Source organism: Microcaecilia unicolor, chromosome 14 (genome assembly GCF_901765095.1).
Source record: "Microcaecilia unicolor chromosome 14, aMicUni1.1, whole genome shotgun sequence".
In the NCBI taxonomy this organism is placed as follows: domain Eukaryota; kingdom Metazoa; phylum Chordata; class Amphibia; order Gymnophiona; family Siphonopidae; genus Microcaecilia; species Microcaecilia unicolor.
This window is the reverse complement of record NC_044044.1, coordinates 2,636,880-2,653,985: the sequence shown is the minus strand read 5'-3', so window position 1 is coordinate 2,653,985 and position 17,106 is coordinate 2,636,880. Positions and strand designations below refer to the sequence as shown.

Below are 17,106 nucleotides of genomic sequence, written 5' to 3'. Positions count from 1 at the left end.
CCTATAATGTGTAATGATTAGAATAATTGAGACAGTTTGTGTGGCATTCTTATGAGCACAAAAAAAGGAAACAAAAATGTTTATAGAAATGTTTTTAATATTTGGGGAGGGGGGTTGGAGTCTTCATACATAAAATCCTGACCAGACACATCAGACCACACGCACACTTAAAATAGAGTCACACTTAAATAGAACAGAAACAAGTAGAAAACGGACACACAGACAGACTCACAATATAGATACATACAGATTGGTGTGTGCGTCCACACACAAATAGATACATAGGCACATGCAGAGGGGGGTGGAAAAAATTCCATTAGCCATGCTCTACATACTTTCCCTACCTGGAGTAGTCTGCACTCATTTCATCAGTTTTTTTTAATCAAGTAAAAAAGAGGAAGCAGCTTTCCACAGAAAGGTTTATTCAATCCTGACAAGTCACTTCAGGTGATCTACTATAGCAACTGTTCAGTTGTCAACTTCTCTGAATTGTGTAACTCAGGAAAGATTTAGAGCCACCCACCCAAAGAAGGGCTACATGTATAAAGCATAAATACAACATGGGCATCTAAATAGTTGATCTTCATCAAAGCCCCATGTTGCTGTCACACTGATGCATGTAAGTACAAATAAAACACTGAAAGATGAAATCACACAAACTTACCCTTTGCCTTTGGATGTCTGTGCACGGTAGGAGCAGCATAAGCAGCCTCCTCCAACCACATCCAGAAGGCACCCAGACCACCCCAGATAAAGTGCAGGGCCAATCTCGTACCTGAGGAGGAGAAAGAAAGGTACTAAGCATCAGTGTCCAAAGCCAAGGTAAGCACACCATGATATGAACTATGCCGTGTGGTTATACAGACTGGTCCCTGTATGCATTGCTCTGGTATCTACACAGTCTGATCTCTACTGGTAATAATGGTGTTATTCTTGTCTGTGGTTATATAGACTGGTCTCTACTACACTTAACTGGAGTATCTTGAGGTCTGGAGATGGAATGACTTACTTGGTCCCTGGGAAGAGTGGATCAAAGAATTCTTTAGTGATGTTAAATGCATACCAGGAAAGGGCAATCCCAGCACACACACCTGTGAGAGACAGAAGAACACCAGGTTAGGCCTCTGGCTACTCCAGCTTGTAGGGCTGTCATAGATTCAGTCTTCAGTGTTTTCTGTAGGATGACTAGACTGTACCAGAATGGGAAGCATTAGAAAACAGAACCACAATTTAACTGGTTGAGCTTATCAAGCTCATATTTGAGCACATGGATCAATGGGAACTGAAAGTGAAGATACTTACCTGTAGCAGGTATTCTCCGAGGACAGCAGGCTGATTGTTCTCACATGTGGGTCAGCGTCCACGGCAGCCCCAGGAACGGAGATTTTTCTAGTAAAATCCAAAGATCTTTGCGACAGCCAGCAAAGCGCGGGACGGACGCACTGTGCATGCGCGCATGTCCGTTCCCGCCTCAGTTATAGCAAAAGCAAAGAAAGAAGAAAAACAACTCCAAATGGTAGGTGGGCGGGTTGATGAGAACAATCAAGCCTGCTGTCCTCGAAGAATACCTGCTACAGGTAAGTATCTTTGCTTTCTCCGAGGACAAGCAGGCTGCTTGTTCTCACATGTGGGGTATCCCTAGCCCAAGCTCACTCAAAACAACAAAGAAAGATCAATTGGGCCTCACAATGGTGAGGACATAACTGAGATTGACCTACGAAGAAACAGCTAACTGAGAGTGCAGCCTGGAACAGAACAAAAATGGGCCTAGGGGGGTGAAGTTGGATTCTAGACCCCAAACAAATTCTGCAACACAGACTGCCTGAACCAACTGTTGCGTCAGGAATCCTGCTGAAGGCAGTAATGAGATGTGAATGTGTGGACTGATGACCACGTCGCAGCCTTGCAAATCTCTTCAATAGTGGCTGACTTCAAGTGGGCCCCTGACGCTGCCATGGCTCTAACACTATGAGCCGTGACATGACCCTCAAGAGTTAGCCCAGCCTGAGCGTAAGAGAAGGAAATGCAAACTGCTAGCCAATTGGAGATTGTGCGTTTCCCAATCTGTTGGGATCGAAAGAAACAAACATTTGGGCGGACTGCCTGAAGGGGCTTGTCCGCTCCACATAGAAGGCCAATGCTCTCTTGCAGTCCAATGTACGCAACTGACGTTCAGCAGGGCGGGTATGAGGATGGGGAAAAAATGTTGGCAAGACAATTGACTGGTTCAGATGGAACTCCACCACCTTCGGCAAGAACTTAGGGTGTGTACGGAGGACTACTCTGTTATGATGAAATTTAGTATAAGGAGCATGGGCTACCAAAGCTTGGAGCTCACTGACTCTACGAGCTGAAGTAACCGCCACCAAGAAAATGACCTTCCAGGTCAAGTACTTCAGATGGCAGAAATCCAGTGGCTCAAAAGGAGGTTTCATCAGCTGGATGAGAATGACATTGAGATCCCCTGACAAAGGTTGAGGTTTGACCGGGGGCTTTGACAAAAGCAAACCTCTCATGAAGCGAACAACTAAAGGCTGCCCAGAGATAGGCTTACCCTCTACACGATAATGAAAAGCACTAATTGCACTAAGATGAACTCTTACGAAGTTGGTCTTTAGACCAGACTCTGACAAGTGTAGAAGGTATTCAAGCAGGGTCTGTGTAGGACAAAAGCGAGGATCTAGGGCCTTGCTGTCACACCAAATGGCAAACCTCCTCCATTTAAAAGAGTAACATCTCTTTGTGGAATTTTTCCTGGAAACAAGCAAGACTGGGGAGACACCCTCAGAAAGACCCAAGGAGGCGAAGTCTACACTCTCAACATCCAGGCCGTGAGAGCCAGAGACTGGAGGTTGGGATGTAGAAGTGCCCCTTCGTTCTGAGTGATGAGGGTTGGAAAACACTCCAATCTCCACGGTTCTTCGGAGGACAACTCCAGAAGAAGAGGGAACCAGATCTGGCGCGGCCAAAAGGGCGCAATCAGAATCATGGTTCCACGGTCTTGCTGCAGTTCCAGCAAAGTCTTCCCCACGAGAGGTATGAGAGGATATGCATACAGAAGGCCCTTCCCCCAATGAAGGAGAAAGGCATCTGATGCTAGTCTGTCGGGAGCCTACTACTACTTAACATTTCTAGAGCGCTACTAGGGTTACGCAGCGCTGTACAAAATAAACAAAGAAGGACGGTCCCTGCTCAAAGGAGCTTACAATCTAAAGAATGAAATGTCAATTTGGGGGCAGTCTAGATTTCCTGGGTAGAGGTGTAGAGGTTAGCTGCCGAAGGCGACATTGAAGAGGTGGGCTTTAAGCAGAGATTTGAAGATGGGCAGGGAGGGGGCCTGGCGTATGGACTCGGGGAGTTTGTTCCACGCGTGGGATGAGGTGAGGCAGAAAGGGCGGAGCCTGGAGTTGGCGGTGGTGGAGAAGAGTACTGAAAGGAGGGATTTGTCTTGAGAGCGGAGGTTAAGGGTAGGAACGTAAGGGGAGATGAGGGTTGAGAGGTAAGGAGGGGCTGCAGATCGAGTACATTTGTAGGTTAGTAGCAGAAGCTTGAATTGAATGCGGTACCTGATCGGAAGCCAATGAAGTGACTTGAGGAGAGGGGTGATATGAGTGTATCGGTTCAGGCGGAAGATAAGACGTGCAGCAGAGTTCTGAACGGACTGAAGGGGGGATAGTTGGCTAAGTGGGAGACCAGTGAGGAGTAGGTTGCAGTAGTCAAGGCGAGAGGTAACGAGAGAGTGGATGAGAGTTCGGGTGGTGTGCTCAGAGAGGAAAGGGCGGATTTTGCTAATGTTATAGAGGAAGAAGCGACAGGTCTTGGCTGTCTGCTGGATACGTGCAGAGAAGGAGAGGGAGGAGTCGAAGATGACACAGAGGTTGCGGGCAGATGAGACGGGGACGATGAGGGTGTTATCAACCGAAATAGAGAGAGGAGGTAGAGGAGAAGTGGGTTTGGGTGGGAAGACAAGAAGTTCGGTCTTGGCCATGTTCAGTTTCAGGTGGCGGTTGGACATCCAGGCAGCAATGTCGGATAAGCAGGCCGATACTTTGGCCTGGGTTTCCGCAGTGATGTCAGGTGTCGAGAGATAAAGCTGGGTGTCATCAGCATAAAGATGATACTGGAAGCCTGAAGTCTGGAACAGAACTGAGGGACCTTGTGATTGAGCTGAGTGGCAAAAAGATCCACCGAGGGGGTGCCCCACTCCCGGAAGATCTTGCGCCTCAGGAACGGAGATTTTTCTAGTAAAATCCAAAGAGCTTTGCGACAGCCAGCAAAGCGTGGGGCGGACGGACTGCGCATGCGCGGCCATCTTTCCGCCCGCGCGCATCCATTCCCGCCTCAGTTTTTTCTTTTCCGCGGTGGAGAGGGGCTGCTTGTCAGTCTCTCTCCCTCAGGTCCCAGGAAAACCTTAGGCACTTTTCGCATGCTATTCGCCGCTTTTTTCTTGTTGCTGAGTTCCAGAGTTGCTGTCGAGGAAGGCTGAGGGGCCGGTACCGAAGTTGAAGTCAGAATCTGCGAAGGCCTGGGAGGCGGTACCGGGCTGTTCGAAGATCGACGTACCGACACCTCTTGTATGGAGGGTGAGCGCTCCTCCCGGCGTCGGCGCTTTCCGGGTGCCGAATCCCTCGACGCCCCGGAGCTCCCGGTACCGTGCCTCGAGGGAGACCGGTGCAGATGCTTCTTCACCTTCGCTCAAAGCACGTCACCGGTACTCCTCGGTACCAACGAGCAGGACGTGGAATCCACATGCCTCCTCGGGGTTGGGTCCGACATCGGTCGATCCCAGTGGGCCTGCACAGCAGGAGCCTTCGAGACAGGTGGAGGCCCGCTCGATGGCTCACTACTTCCAGCTACAGATGAAGTTCAGACAGCCATTACCTGCTCTCCCGATGTCGATGCCATCCCCGGTGCCAATATCAACGACGCCAACCTCAGTACCGATGTCGACGCCGAGGAATCAGTCGAAGCTCCAAAAAGACGGTCCTGAAGAGCTCTTCTCGACGCCTGTGTCCGCTTTTTCAAGCTAAGACACAACTTACAAGTGTCTGGGCGATGGTCGGGCCCAAGGCACTGGATCCACCAAGAGTGCGGGTCAGTGCCCAAGATTGACCGCTGGCTCCGAGCACACTTCTTGAAGCCGCTGGAAGGCTTCTATGACATCAGCGGAAAAATCGCAGCGGCAAAGTCAAACGGCTTGATTGTGTCAACTGAAGGCACAAAAAAGGGAGTACCGCGGACGTGCGGGCCAAAAAGGCCACAACGGAAACGAAAGGAAACTTACCAAGGACAAAAACTAAGGAAAAAGAGGGTTCCTTTTTTTTAAGACTAGAAAAGAAAAAACAAAAAAAGGCGATGTAAAACAAGAAAAAAGCGGCGAATAGCATGCGAAAAGTGCCTAAGGTTTTCCTGGGACCTGAGGGAGAGAGACTGACAAGCAGCCCCTCTCCACCGCGGAAAAGAAAAAACTGAGGCGGGAATGGATGCGCGCGGGCGGAAAGATGGCCGCGCATGCGCAGTCCATCCGTCCCGCGCTTTGCTGGCTGTCGCAAAGCTCTTTGGATTTTACTAGAAAAATCTCCGTTCCTGGGGCCACCGTGGATGCCGACCCACATGTGAGAACAAGCAACCTGCTTGTCCTCGGAGAATATTTTAATTACCGTCCACAACCTGACCATCCTTCAGTATTTTGTTTCATTCGCTAAGTGAGTCTTTAGACTTTTTGTCTCTCTGCTTCTTGTCCAAGATAGAGTCATAGTAGTCTGGACCAATTTATCCTCACAATTATTATATAAGGCTCTCAAAAACTGAAGTTTAAACACAACAAAACTGCACGTATACAAATATTTATTTATTTATGTATTTATTTGTTGCATTTGTATCCCACATTTTCCCACCTATTTGCAGGCTCAACGAGGCTTACATTGTACCGTAATGGCGATCGCCAATTCCGGATCAAGAAATACATAGTGGTATTGTAGTAAAGTTTGTACATGACAAAGTAAATTAAGCAGTCAAGTGTTCATTTTTTTCCGGGGTAAGAATTCAAGTGGTATTGCGTTAAAGTTCAGTAATTGGCACTGTAGGTGAAGTAGTCAGGTATTGAAAGTTCATTTTGTCTATTCCTAGTATTGGTTTCCTTGTCTGGTATTTAGGATGGATCAATTGTGGTATGCCTTTTTGAGCAGGTTGACTTTTAGTAATTTTTGGAAGTTTGTTAGGTCATGCATTGATTTTATGGCGTTTGGTAGTGCATTCCATAATTGCGTGCTTATGTATGAGAAGCTGGATGAATATGTTGATTTATATTTTAGTCTTTTGCAGCAAGGGTAGTGGACGTTCAAGAATGTTCGTACTGACCTTTTTGTGTTCCTGGTTGGTAAGTCTATGAGGTCTGTCATGTAGATTGGAGCTTCGCCGCGAATAATTTTGTGTACCAGGGTGCAGATTTTGAACGTAATATGTTCTTTAAGTGGGAGCCAGTGCAATTTTTCTCTTAGGGGTTTGGCGCTTTCGCATTTTGTTTTTCCAAAAATGAGTCTGGCTGCTGTGTTTTGAGCAGTTTGGAGTTTCTTAATGATTTGTTCTTTGCATCCGGCATAGATTGCGTTACAGTAATCTAGGTGGCTTAGTACCATTGATTGAACCAGGCTACAGAATGTTTCCCTTGGGAAGGAAGGCTTTACTCTTTTGAGTTTCCACATTGAATGGAACATTTTCTTTGTTGTGTTTTTCGCTTGGATATCTAGAGTGAGATTTCGGTCAATTGTGATTCCGAGAATTTTCAGGGTTTCTGAAACAGGAAGGGTGTACTCTGGGGTATTTATGGTGGTGGGTTTGTACGTGTTGTATTGTGATGAGAGGATGAGGCATTGTGTTTTTTCTGCGTTGAGTTTTAATTGAAATGCAGTTGCCCATGAATTCATGATTTGGAGATTGTGTTTAATTTCATTTGTAATTTCTGTGAGATCGTGTTTGAATGGGATGTAGATTGTGACATCGTCTGCGTAGATGTAAGGATTAAGGCCTTGGTTGGATAGCAATTTGGCTAGGGGTGTCATCATTAAGTTGAAAAGGGTCGGTGACAGCGGTGATCCTTGTGGTCCTCCACATTCTGGTTTCCATAGTGATGATGTGTTTGAGTTTGAGGTCACTTGATATGTTCTTGTGGTTAGGAAGCCTTTGATCCAGCTGAGTACACTTCCGCCGATCCTGAAGTATTCTAGTATGTTCAGTTTACCATGTCGAACGCGCTGGACATGTCGAATTGTAGGAGGAGTATATTGTTGCCAGTAGCAATTGCTTGTTTGAATTTTGTTAAGAGAGTGATTAGTACTATTTCAGTGCTGTGGTTGGCTCGGAATCCTGATTGTGATTCATGTAGTATTTCGAACTCGTTTAAGTAATCGGTAAGTTGTTTGGTAACCATGCTTTCCATTATTTTAACTATCAGAGGGATGAATGCTACCGGGCGGTAGTTGATGTCATTTGCTTTTTTCTTTGAGTCCTTAGATATTGGGGTAAGTAGTATGTTTCCTTTATCCGCAGGGAATAACTCATGTAGTAACATGTAGTTTAAGTGTTATGTGAGGTCTGGTATGAAGCATTGGGGAGTGGATTTTATTAGGTTGTTAGGACATATGTCTAGTTTGCAGTGGGATTTGGCGAACCTGTTGATCACTTGGGCAATGGTTTCATTGGTAAGTACAGCGAAGTTTGTCCAAATTCGGTCTGCTGGATATTCATCGGGGATTGGGTCTAGGCATTCAAAGAATTTTTCGTGGTCAGTGGTGTTGGGTGGTAGGGTGGTTCGAAGCTTTATGATTTTCTCATTGAAGTATTTGGCAAGGTTGTCTGTTGACAGGGTGTCTGTGTTGGTTGTGGTAACTGGTGTGGTGTCTAGTAGTTTGTTCACAAGTTGGAAAGGTTTATGCGTGTTTTTGTAGTCTGGTCCTATTTTGGTTTTGTAGTATGGCCTTTTGGTTTGTCCTATTGCATATTTATATTTTCTTTGCATTTGTTTCCATGCGTTAAGTGTGTATTCATCTTTTATTTTATTCCATGCTCGTTTAAGCCTTCTAGCTTGTGTTTTTAGTTTTTTCAGTTCTTCGTTAAACCATGGTATCGAATTGTTTCTTTGTGAGGTTTTTGTTTGTATTGGTGCTATTCTGTCTAGTATGCTTCTGCATCTGTTGTCCCAGTCTTGGAGATAGTGTCTTGATTCTGTTTGTGCCTTTCACTAGAAAAACACCAGTATGTTTAGTGTCCCATTCATGGGTCATATGTATTTTTACATTTTGAAAAAAAATCTTAAGGATGCAATGATGACATTCAGTTTGATGACCAACCTGATGTTTGCAATATTTGTTTCAAGCAAAAATTCTTACAAACAGGATTAATTCAAGTTCAGTTCAACATTCAATTCTAATTTGTATTTATTAAGGATTTTGATGTTATAAATCCAGCTTCCACAATACTACTTTGAATACCATTATTTCAGTTATGTTTGGAACCTCAAATGTTCTTCTCCCTTTTTTCTCTTTTTTTAAATGTGTTATTTGTTTTTTATATTTCAGAATGTGTTATCGCACTTTGATTTTTATATTTGTAAATATGATTTTGATATCTTTTGTATACAACTTTTATTATCTTTTACATACAACTTTTATAGAGATTACATTTTTAATTACATACAACCTTTACATTGTACATTAGATATATTTGCTTATTTGTGTATTATTTTTGTTTGTTTAGACTCCTGAGGCAGGCCTGTGGCTGAAACACAGTACTGTGTCAAGCCTTCCATTAATAAACATCATTCAAGCTTTCTAAGTTGTCTGAAATTCTAGGTACACTTTCCACTGTTTGACAGAGGAGATAACTGCATGGCAAAGGGAAAGAAAGAGCCATAGAGAAAATGACTGTATGGCAGGGGGGGAGAGTGAATGTGCATGTCACAGAAGAGATGGCTACATGGGGGGGGGGGGGGGGGGGGGGGGGGGGGAGGACAGTGTCATAGAGGAGATGGCTGCATGTCAGGGAGAGAGAGAAAGACAGAGTCAGAGGAGATGACTAGGATAACTGGGGGGGACGGAGCAAGATGGCTGCTGAGTTCTTTTCTTTTTCCCTCTTTGCTTTTCTTGTGAAATTTATTTTCTACTTACTGCGATAATGCCCCATACGAAGAGGAAGGGATCCGTTAGGGTCGGAGCCCAGGCGATTCTAATATCAACGCCTACTCAGCAAACTCTGGAGAGTTTCATAATGAGGCAATCCACTCAATTAGCGATCGGAGACCCCGCTGATCTTTCAGCGCAAGGAGAAGCCGAGATCTTGGGGTTTGACACGTCGTTGTCCCCTCTGACGCTTTTCCCACCTTCGCAACCGGCTGTAATCGACAACGACGATGGATCCCCAACCCACAAAGACGGAAGAAGGGCAACATGTCTGGGACCCGTTGTCGAATTATCAGCCGAGGCCCTCACTCTATCTGAGGCTCAGAGTATTGCTGCTACGGCGCAGAGACCAGGAACTTCTAAGGCCTCCTCGGCGAAGGTAACGCTGGAAGCTATTTGGGAGGCGCTCCAGCATTTGGATCAGACTGTGATGACTTCAACAGGCAAAATAGAATCACTTGTGAGTAATGTTCAAAATTTATCTGTTGCATTTACATCGATGAAAAATGAGGTAAATGAAAAAATAAATTTCTTGAACGAAGAGAATACTAAATTGAAAGAAACGTCTGTGAAACTTATAAAAGATAATACACTGATACATAACAAACTGGAATATTTTGAAAACTATAATCAAAGGTTAAACCTTAGTTTATTGAACTTTCCTCGAGTACCAGTGTATACTCCTTTAGAAATATTTAAACGATATTTGACTGAGAATCTGAAATTTTCCCCGGATAATATACCACCTTTAAATAAAATATATTACTTGCCTACAAAAACAACTAAAGAAGATTTACAGAACCCTTCACAACTACAAGGAGATTTAAACGTCTCAGAGCTATTGGAAATTTCTTTATCATCATCAATAACGGAGAGACAAACATTACTTGTATCATTTATTTTCTAACAAGATTTAGAATCTGTAAGAAAAATGGCTTTAAAAAATTTACCTTGTACTGGTAACGATGGTCTTGACACATAAAATGGAGAAAATGTCGTGAGGACATATGACTGGGGACATGTAGATAAGCGTCCTGGAGATCTAGGGCTGAAAACCATACCCTTTGTGGTAAGAGAGGAAGTACTGTGGATAATGAGGTCATTCAAAATTTTTGTTTTGGGAGAAATTTATTGAGCTTTCTGAGATCCAAGTTTGCTCATAGACCTCCATCATTCTCTGGGATAAGAAAACATTGGAAATAAAAACTTTTGTTTCTCTCGTGAGCAGGTATAGTCTCTATAACATTAAGATGAAGTCTGCAAACTTCCCGTTGTAAGTGTGGAATATGGGAATTTGAGACATGGAGATGTGTAGGTAATCGAAAACGGTGGGGCTGTGAAAATATGAGAGAATAACCATTCTGAACTATATTCAAACTACAACTGTCTGTTGTTATTGCTGTCCAAGCAGTGAAAATTTTTAATTCTGCCCCACCGGACTCAGACAATGGGAAATGTCAAAAACTAGTAGGCAGTTTTTGTTGGTGTTGTGTCTGAACAGGCTTGTGCATACGTCTGTCTCTACCTGGTCCACTGTGAACATTGTAACGATGGCTAAGACTTAAAAGTAGAAGCAGGACGCTGATGAACAAAGGATTTACGCTGTTGAAATCTGGCTCTATAGGTGAAATAAGGCAATGTTTTGTAATTCAATTTGGAAGGTTGATGCTTATCCTGCTGGAATGTATCAAGTGTTGTACAATCGTCCTTGAGACCTTGAAGAAACTGTTTTACTCTAGCTCCAAATAAGGAATCACCAGAACAAGGAGCATCAGCTACCTTTTCATGAACATCTTTCCCCAAAGCGGGAGCCCTTACCAAAATAATCGTCTGGAAGCAATTGCAGTAGCTGCATTCCTGACTGAAGTGTCAAACTGATCATGTGTGATACGGAGCATTTGCTTAGATGTTTCCTCCAAACTTGTCATAAATTGCTGAAAAAGAGGTAGGTTTTGTTGAGGCATCAAAAATTGTAATTTAGACAAATCCTGCATAAAAGAATAGAAATACTCTGTATGATGAAATATATGAAGTGATATACTAGCCGAAGGCATGGAAGATTGACATTTTAGTTTATCTTGATTAGTTTATCTTGATTATCATGATTAGTTTATCTTTCTGCAACACCTGAGGAAGTTGAGTCTTACCATAAACCCAAGAGTTCCTGAATCTTAGATTTATTCGCTAATGACCTTTGAGTAGGTGTAATAGAATAAGGCGTATTCCAGATCAACCCATTATAGTCTTGACACACTTGAGGTATAAGAAGGACTATAGACTGCTTGACCAAATTTAAGTATTTAGTAATTGATCGTTTTTCCTCAAAAATATCTGCTTGAGGAGTGAGAGAATATTCAATACAGTAACCAATTTTTGCCAAAAAATGTAACATAAGAGTCATCTTGAACTGGCAAAACTTCATCCTGATGAGTCGAATGCATGGAAGAAGTGGAAGGCAGGTCATGCCCTGGCTGAATCAGCTGAATATTATGAAGTGAAGAAAAAAAAACAATAGTAATAGGGGGATTCGAGCCAGCCACCTTTTGATTACAAGTCCAGTGCTTTAACCATTGCACCACTTATTCAGTTCCAATGAATATGCTGGTGAATTGATTTATGACTGCACCGACAAGATATCCTGTACAGAATTTGAATGAGAGAGAGACTACGTCTGTTGCCTCTGAGGTGTGTGAGAAAAAAGAGGCTGTGTTAGATGACAATTGAGGTGAATTTATTCGGTTAGATTGACCAATAGAACCCGATGATTCTTTAACCACCTGCTGATTCTGTAGAAACTTTGTGAGTATAGAAATGATTTGTAGCAGTATTAAATCCATGAACAGCAATTGTGTAAGAGAAGAAGATGATTAAGGCATAAAAGAATGCCTAGAGTCTCTATTTCGTTTCCTTGGTGGAGAACGATGATGGAGACTGTATAGATGAACTGCGATGCCAAGATGGGCGGCCATGACATGAAGACAGCTGTGTGGAAATGGCCCGCTATGATCTGATGGACGGCGATGCCCGACGTCTACACTGACCTCGTTACGCGAAGTTGACAGTGACTTCAGCTCGATCTCGATGTTGATGCTGATGTCCAACAGGAAAGACCTCAATGAGCCTCGGTGTTGACGTCAGTCTCCAAGTATGGCATCGGAGTCGGGCAACCGTCCCGAGACATTTGCTGATTAATGAGTGAAGAAATAGCCTGATCCCCGGGCACTGAGGCAAGGGGGAGAGCAGGAACTGAAGACACCTGATTCCCAGGCACTAAAGCAAGGGGAAGAGCAGGAACTGAAGACACCTGATTCCCGGGCACTAAGGCAAGGGGAAGAGCAGGGATAATATTTTCCTCCACAGCCATGGAAACAGTAGATGTTGGTCAAAGATATCGCTGCTGAAGCTGTCAAATATTGTTGAAATTGAAAACGCTCCAATGTGATAAATCAAATTGATAATATTTTTCTCTAATTAAAATGACTAACTGACTGACTGACTGAAAGAAAAATTACCGGGTCGCTCTGTCAGTGCGGAAAAAATAAAACTGACTGGTCTGTGCTGTCATTCGGTATTTATACTCCATATGTGAGCGGGAATGCGCTATCTTTATTGCTTTTACTTTTTAAGCATTCCTATTGGATAGCCGGGTCACGCACGTCACTGTGGCGTATATATTCAGAGGTGTGGCTAGAAGAGCCTGTCCATGGAAAACCATCATTACTACAGGAGTAAACGTGTGCTGTGGAAACACAGCAGCTGTTAAGGAAATTGCTGTTTCCATAGGAACCACTAGATGTCAGCATGGTGCAGGTTCTTGTTAAAATATATCTAAAGAATTAAACTCATCTGAAAAGTGTTGCAAAATAAACATAAAAACTCTCAGGAAAAGCAAGAAGGTTTTGAGTAACAGAATCAGTTTCTGAGGATGGCCATGGGTCAGAGTAGAGGCACAGAAGTACATTAAGGAGTAAGAGGCCTCTCTTGAGAGGACTGAATATCTGACACCTTGGAAAAGAAAACCTTTAAATTGCCTTTGACAAGTTTTGTTAACCATTTCAGGACCAGGAAAAACACAGATTGCGCTTCATACTTCATTTTCACACTGCAGGTGACAAATAGCTTCTTATTCACAAGGGTTGCCACTTGGAGACAAGAAGTTGCAGCTTTCATTTAATTTACTTTAATTTTCAGTGGAGGAGTGGCCTGAGAACAGGGAGAACCAAGTGACTCTAGGCAAGGCACTTAACCTTCCATTGCCCCAGGTACAAAATAAGTACCTGTATATAATATGTAAACTGCTTTGATTGTAAGCACAGAAAGATGGTATATCAAATCCCATCCCCTTTCCCTTTGCGAGTATATACAGTATGCTGCCATATCCACAGGTCTATAAAGCTTATAATCAAACATAGCCCTCCCTACCCACACCAATCCAAAATAGTTATTTCTCCTTCCTCTCTTCCCAGGAAATTTCCCAGTTGAAGGAGAAGGAAAGAAGTGCTTCTTCACTCCAGTCAATATCCTTGGCCCAATAGATGTGACGGCTCTTACCCGCAAAAATGAATATTCCTCCTCCTGTTGTTGCAAATTTGGCTTTGAAGACTGGGTTACCATCAGCCACTTTAGTGCACTGCATCCCCACCATACCACAGAGCGCCCCTAGGAATCCAAGCAGCAGTGCACTGATCATCAGGGCCCGGCAGGCCTGTAGATACCCTGCATGGGGAGATGGGGAGAGAGACAGAGAGAGAAAGGCAGGTAAGTGCACTCTTGCAGACAATGGACCAGGGACCCATTTCTGGAGGGCCTCAAGAATAGAAGATGATGGAAGACACAAACCAGACGCGACAGAGTGGACGCATTTAGAACGTGTATGGAGCATTGCTACTGATACACAGGGGGGGAGAGCTTTGAAAGGGAAAGGGGGGAGGGGGATGGGAGGGGGAGGGGGAAAACACATATTTCTGTATATACGTTGAAGCTCGGTCTCATGTGAAAAAGTGAGTTGTCTAGCCTAGAGGCTACTTTTATGTGGATTGTACTGTTTTTGAAGTGTTGAATAAAAAACTTTTAAAATTAAAAAAAAAAAGACTAGAAGATGAATGGCCTTTTGGGTACAATGCCCCTACCAGTTATGTGAAGAAAGACAAGATTCAGAGAAAAAATTATCCTGTATATGGAGTAATAAAGTCATCATTTTTGTGACAGGTTTCTTTTTTGGCCTCTGTCCAGGGAAAAGGTTTACCTAGTTCTTGCTCCCATCATTTGTGCCACCGAGTGTTCCATGGAAGAATGTTTGAAAGTTAACTTTCCTATAGGCTGATGTTGAAAGGAGTGTAGGAATTTCTTAGTGGGGGAAAAAGGTTGTCAGATGGCTCAATTCAGACCTGGATTTTACCATCACTCCCATAATTGCAGGCAAGAATTTATCATTCTTACTATTTTCTCAGGAAAAGCAGAACTACAAATTCTAACATCCAGTGGGGGTAGGCATAAATCAGAAATTTATCTTTTTGTGAAGATGAGATGGTATCATTTGGTGACCTTAACCTGCACTGAGAATTCTTTGTCTCCCCCCTGCTGCTACCCATATGGAGGTGGCAGCAGGGAAGATGAAATGGATCAATCTTTCTCTACTGGCTGTGGGAGAGCAATTAAGAAACTGCGAGGTTACTTGCAAGCCATAGGTACTTTGAACCCACAGACTTGCAAGCATTTTTCAAGGAAAACTTCCTGCAGAGCTTTCCAATTCCAATGAAAACTTCCATGATTGAATTTAGGTTATGTCTTTCTCAGAAGTTCAAGGCAGATTCACCTATGTGTACGCACTATATAAATTGGGCTCTGAAGACAGGGTTACTATTAGCCTCGCATATCTCTCTGGAACTTAGGAACAGGCACTTATGCCAGCCATAGACCTGACATAAGTGCCCTTATGTTAGTATTTTCTAAAGCAGGGGGTTTAACCCAGTCCTTGGGCAGGGCCGGTGCAACCTGGTAAGTGTGATAAGCATGGCAGGGGGACAGCCCCCTTTTTGTTCCTGCCACCCTGCATTTAAATCTGTTTTATTTGACCTCAAAGTCAATGCAGCAGCAGTGAAAGAAGCAGGTTCGCCTCGAGCCTTCCCTTCCCTCATTGTGTCCCACCTTCTTCTGATGTAATTTCCTGTTTCCGCGATGGCAGGACACTGTGAGGGAAGAAAAGGGAAGCCTCGAGGCAAGCCTGCTTCTTTCACTGCTGCTGCTTTGGCTTTGAGGTAAAACAGATGTAAATGCAGAGGGAACAAAAAGGGGGCTGTCGCGGGAGAAGAGGGCAGGCAGGTCGGGGTAGGAAATGGAACTAGCAAAAGCTGAGAAGGGGGATAAGGCTGGAACTCTGGGGCTAAAAATGGGGGGGCACGTAGAGACTGGGATGAATCGATGGACATGGATGGGAGGAGAAGAGGCAGCAAAGGAGAATCGCTGGACATGGATGGGATGGTAGGGCAGAGGAGAATTGCTGAACATGGATGGGAGGGAATAGCAGAGGAGAGAGGAGAATCGCGCTGGACGTGGATAGAGGGGAGAGAGGAGAATCACCAGATATGGAGGGGAGGGCAGGGTAGAGAGGAGAATTGCTGGACATGGATGGATGGAGGGGAGGGCAGGGGAGAGAGCAATTCGCTGGACATGGATGGATGAAGGGGAGGGAAGGAGAGAAGAGAGTTGCTGGACATGGATCAATGGAGGGGAGGGCAGGGGAGAGAGGAGAATTGCTGGATGTGGATGGAGGGTATGGCAGGCATGATAGGAGAATCAGTGGACATAGATGGAAAGGATAGCAGAGTTGAGGACACTTGCTGGACAAGGATGGAGGAGAGGGCAGGGGAGAGAGGAGAATTGCTGGATATGGATGGAGGAGAGGGCAGGGGTGCGAGGAGAACTGCTGGACATGGATGGAGTGGAGGGGTAGGGTGAGGAGAATCGCAAGAATGGATTGAGGGGAGGGCAGGGGAGAGAGAATTGCTGGACATGGATAGAAGAGAGGGAAGACAGAGGAAGGAGATGCACATGGATGGAGGGGAGGGGAGAGAGGAGAAATGCTGGACATGGATGGAGAGGAGGGAAGAGAGAAGAAGTGAGATGAACATGGAGTGGAGGAGAGAGAGAAGAAATGCTGGACATGGATGAGTGGGAGAGGAAAAATGCTGGACATGGATGAAGAGGAGGGAAGAAAGAGGAAGAAGATGCATATGGATGGAGGGGAGGAAATAGAGAGGAAGGAGATGAATATGGATGGAGGGGAGGGAATAGAGAGGAAGGAGATGTATACTGATGTAGATGAAGGAAAGGGGAGAAGAACTGCACATGGATGGAGAAAATAGGCAAAAGCTGGATCAACTGTGTAACTCCTCCAGTCAAGTCCGTGGAGGACCCGGCTTTTAAGAAATGAAGAAGAAAGGAGGAAAGTAAAGAAATAAGTGGAAAGGAAGCCCTGGAAACGGAGTTAAGAGAAAAGATAGAGAGCAGCAGAATCAGAGACTGGGACCAACATGGTCAAAAAAAGTGAAGAATACCTGTAGCAGGTATTCTCTGAGGACATTAGGGCTTCACAATCTTGCACGTGGGTAGACTCATCCCACATCACCCGGCTCGGCAAAATGCCATAGAAAAAGAACGAGAGCTTTCTGGAGCGTGAGAAGCACCCCAAAGCGAATGAGTGCCTTCCCACCCACAGCGCAGCCGTGTCTTTCAGTTTAATACAAAAGGAAAATACAAAATAAAATATGAAGAAGAAACAACTCCAAGGGCAGGTGGGCAAGATTGTGAGATTGATCAGTCTGCTGTCCTCTGAGAATACCTGCTACAGGTAAGTATCTTCGCTTTCTCCAAGGACAAGCAGGCTTACCATTCTCGCAAGTGGGGCATCCCTAGCATCCAGGCTCACACA

The 17,106-nt window shown here is 44.4% G+C and overlaps 1 protein-coding gene across 2 annotated transcripts in view; it reads right to left on the bottom strand.

The window, feature by feature from the left end:
• Positions 1–17,106, bottom strand: part of CLDN15 (claudin 15) — a 187,269-nt gene that overhangs the window by 11,185 nt on the left and 158,978 nt on the right. For both annotated transcript variants that reach the window (XM_030187529.1, XM_030187528.1), the window contains exons 2-4: positions 13,728–13,892; positions 1,010–1,091; positions 665–775 (exon numbers count right to left, since the gene is read on the bottom strand). In XM_030187529.1, the coding sequence (XP_030043389.1) occupies positions 665–775; positions 1,010–1,091; positions 13,728–13,892 (358 nt within the window). The remainder of the gene's footprint in view (positions 1–664; positions 776–1,009; positions 1,092–13,727; positions 13,893–17,106) is intronic.